The sequence below is a fragment of the Octodon degus genome, unplaced genomic scaffold, assembly GCF_000260255.1.
Source record: "Octodon degus isolate 3935 unplaced genomic scaffold, OctDeg1.0 scaffold00291, whole genome shotgun sequence".
Classification (NCBI taxonomy): Eukaryota; Metazoa; Chordata; class Mammalia; order Rodentia; family Octodontidae; genus Octodon; species Octodon degus.
In genome coordinates, this window is record NW_004524867.1 from 1,913,506 (window position 1) to 1,917,151 (window position 3,646).

The 3,646-nt window shown below is 51.5% G+C and overlaps 1 protein-coding gene across 1 annotated transcript in view; it reads right to left on the reverse strand.

Moving 5' to 3' along the window:
- Positions 1-3,646, reverse strand: part of Sts (steroid sulfatase) — a 228,678-nt gene that overhangs the window by 51,656 nt on the left and 173,376 nt on the right. The window contains exon 8 of the mRNA XM_004647186.2: positions 1,574-1,711. Within this exon, the coding sequence (XP_004647243.1) occupies positions 1,574-1,711 (138 nt within the window). The remainder of the gene's footprint in view (positions 1-1,573; positions 1,712-3,646) is intronic.

A 3,646-nucleotide genomic window follows, 5' to 3' on the forward strand; every position in this document is an offset into this window, starting at 1 on the left:
AAGAAAAGCACAAGATATTTTTAGGCGAACAGACACACTTACAGAGCAGAACTTTAAGGGAAACAAATCAGACACCCAGGCTTAGATGCTGTACTGCTCCTTTTGTGCAAGAAACCAAAGGAGAAAGATGGAGGATGGTGTTGGGAAGGAGGAATTAGTTACTCAACAGGAAGGGGGCAAGAGAGATGGCAGAGGGAAGGAAAGGAAGAAAAAGGGAATAAAAAAAAAAAAAGAAGGGGCTTCTGAGATGGCTCAGGGGTCTGAGCACCTGTCTGGTAAGCACAAGGAGCCAAGTCTGATCGACGGCAGCTGGGGCATGCCAAAACAGGTGTGGTAGCGCACGCCTGTAATCCCAGCGCTGGGCAGGCTGAGACAGCAGGACTGCTACACATCTGAGCTGCATAGCAAGACCCTGTACTGAAATGAGTAAACAAATAATTTTTAAAAATTTTTGAAGAAAGAGAATGTAAGGGAAAAAAATGGAAAACGTTTTTGTCAATGCAGGGGCAAGAAGGGCTGAAGGGAGGGCAGGGGAATGGGCAAAAAAGAACTCCGGGCTATTATGTACAGATACAAATTCACCACGGCAGGCATGATTGATATGTACAGAGAACGTATACTAATAAAAATAAATAAGGCCCGGCAAGATAGCTCAGTGGGCTAAGCGCAGCGACCAGGGTTCCATTCCCAGTACCGCAGGCCCGCCGGCCCCAGCCCCAGGCACGCTGAGCCCTGGACTGAGTCTGGGCATGGTGGCGCATGCCTGTAATCCCAGCCCTGGGGAGCTGAAAACAGGAGGACTGCTACAAATCCAAGCTGCATCGGGAGACCATGTACAACAAGAACAGCAACAGCAACCACAAAATAGATACATAAATATAAATAATCAATTAATCAGTCCTGAGAAGGGGGAGGTTTCTGACCACCTACTTGAGATGCTATAGTCACATGGTTCCTTATAGAGCGAGACAGGAGGGTCAGAGGAAGTGAGGGGGACGAGGCCACGGAACCAGAGCATGCAAGGGGGTGGGGAAGGGGTCTGCAGACACGACTTGTGGGCTCGGCAGCGGGAACCAGAGCCAGCGAGCCAGGAAATGAGGACAGCCTGGAGAAGGTGGCAAAGGCCGGGAAGCAGCATTCCCTCCGCGGCCTGTGGAAGGCCTGCTGCCGGCCTGAGCTTAGACCAGCGGCGATGCCGGCCTCGACCTGTTGCATTCCCCATCCAGGAGTTACGAACCTGTACTGCTGGGAGGGAGCAAGTCTGTGTCGCCTCGGGGCAGCAGGGACAGCAGACACCCATGCCGGGGCAGGGCAGGTCCTGCCCTGAACGGGTCATACGTAGCTTGAGGTGGTATTTGCATTCAGTGACCTGCAGCCCCGGCTGTGTGCGGACGTGGAGCACGGGCTTAGCGGTAAGCAGGCAGGCTCCCTCGGGTAGCTGCACCCTACGCAGGCCACGCGCAAGTCCCGTATACTGCCGGGAAGCAGAAGGAGCACAGGAAATCCCAAGAGCAAGGGCAGGCGGCCGCCCCTGAGCTGGGAGGCCAGCGCAGTCCGCTCTGCTGCTTCTCACCTTTGTAAATTCCGTTGCTTCCCCCGTGCATCTGTCCTTTGGGCGTCACCTCCTCTACGTGAGCTCCCTGGTCGGAGGTGAAGTAGACCAGGGTGTCGTTGGCCAGCCCCAGCTCATGCAGCACGTTCAGAACCTGCCCTGCAAGACAGAGAGGAAACGGGCAGGTCATTCCTCAAGGCAGGAAGACAAAACACTTATGCACCTGAAGTGTGGCGCACTTGGAAAAGCCCTGCTGTGTTACCGCCTTCTTTCCTTTAGTCTTTTTTTAATATATTTAGTACAGGGTCTACAGGGCCTCACTATACTCACAGTGATCCCCCAGTTCTCACCCTCCCAAGCGCTGGGATTACAGGACTGTGCCACCACGCCCAATCTCAGTCCCGTAGCAGCTAGCAACATCCTCGGGGGTGGGAGGAATGGCCGGAATCGAACCCGGCCCCTGCATCTGCCTAAGCAGGTGCTTTAATCCGCTGAGCTAAGTGTCAGGCCCTCTCTCCCTTAGTCTTGTGCACCAGTACAACATAACACTACCAGCAACAACACCCCCGACAAGTCCCACTGGCAATGGATTACCCTCTATGTTCCAACGGGTGCATTCTGATACGGTCACGGCCATACAAATGGTGCATTCTGATATGGTCACGGCCATACAAATGGCTGCTGTTCCCTTTGATACACAAAAGCAACAATGTCATAGAAGAAACGAGAAGAGACCTGCTCAAATTGAGACACACAGGAAGCAGGAGGTCCAGAAAGCAAGAATTAAGGTGGATTCTAAAATCCAGGCTTTGGATTTAGCGAGCCAAGACAAAGGAGCCATGATAAAAATACTCCAAAAGGACAGGCCAAATAGCCCAGTGGATTAAAGCACCTGCTTAGGCAGCCGCAGGGGCCGGGGGTTCGATCCCCCAGCCTGCCGCGCAGGCCCCGACCCTGGGGCACGCTGAGACAGCGATTGAGACTGGGCGTGGTGGCTGCACCTGTAATCCCAGCTCTTGGGAGGCTGTAAACGGGCGGATCACTACCGTGTGATCTACGCAGGGAGACAGCCAGGACACCCTGTCCTAAATACAACAAACAAAAGCACTCCAAAAAATCTTAAGGAAGAAAAACTACCCATTTCCCAGAAATCGATGGCCACACCCGTGGGTAGGATGCTGTGATTAAAAGTGATATGAAATACTGTCTTATTCAACTAACGTGGGGTGAGGCACTGAGTTAACTGCTAAATATGGGTGAAGAGTGAGGAATTATTAGAGTATTTCCCTTCTGTGTGCTCGCTATTATTTAGTTTTGATATTTTAATACAGGGTCACACTATACAAATCAGACTCCTAGTGGCCTCCTGTTTTTCAGCCTCCCAAGCACTGGGATTACAGTCACGCGCCACGGCGCCAAGCCTCCAGCACCCTCTCAGTGAACCCCAGGGGTGGGGCCTGGACGGAAGGCTGGGGACCCCCGGGTCTGCCTAAGCAGGCGCTTTAGCCCTTCCACGTACTCTGCAAACTCTCCCTAAGAAGCCAGGTATAGCAGTATCTGCCTATCCTCTCGGCAAATGGGAGGGTGAGGCAGGAAGATCCAACGCTCAAGGTCATCCTCAGCAACTCAGTGAGACGCTTGGCTCAAAAACAGTACTTTTGATGCCTGAGAAAAATAACAGACTTGATAGAAGCTACCACGGCCCTTTCAACAGAAGACAACGAGGGCCCCATTAGAGAGGACTGCTGCACAGTTTCCTGAGAGATCCACGGGGTTACGTGCTGCTTATCTGCAATTCTGTACGACAGCAAGACAGCACGTGCAGATGGACCTTCATTGGTACAGCACTTCCTGATTCCAGTGTTTATTTGCATAAATTGATGCTAATCGTCATGCATATTCATGAGGTATGATGCGTTGTTTTAAAACAGCTATGAAGGATGGTTTTACAAAAGCGAATATTTGGACTAGATTGGATTATTTTGCTGAATTCAGGCACCTACAATATTTGAAAGGCAATGGAATATCCATCTCTAACAAAACGAAACAAAAAAGGGGAATCTAAATGAAGGGCCATTTTGTAGTGGAAAAAAA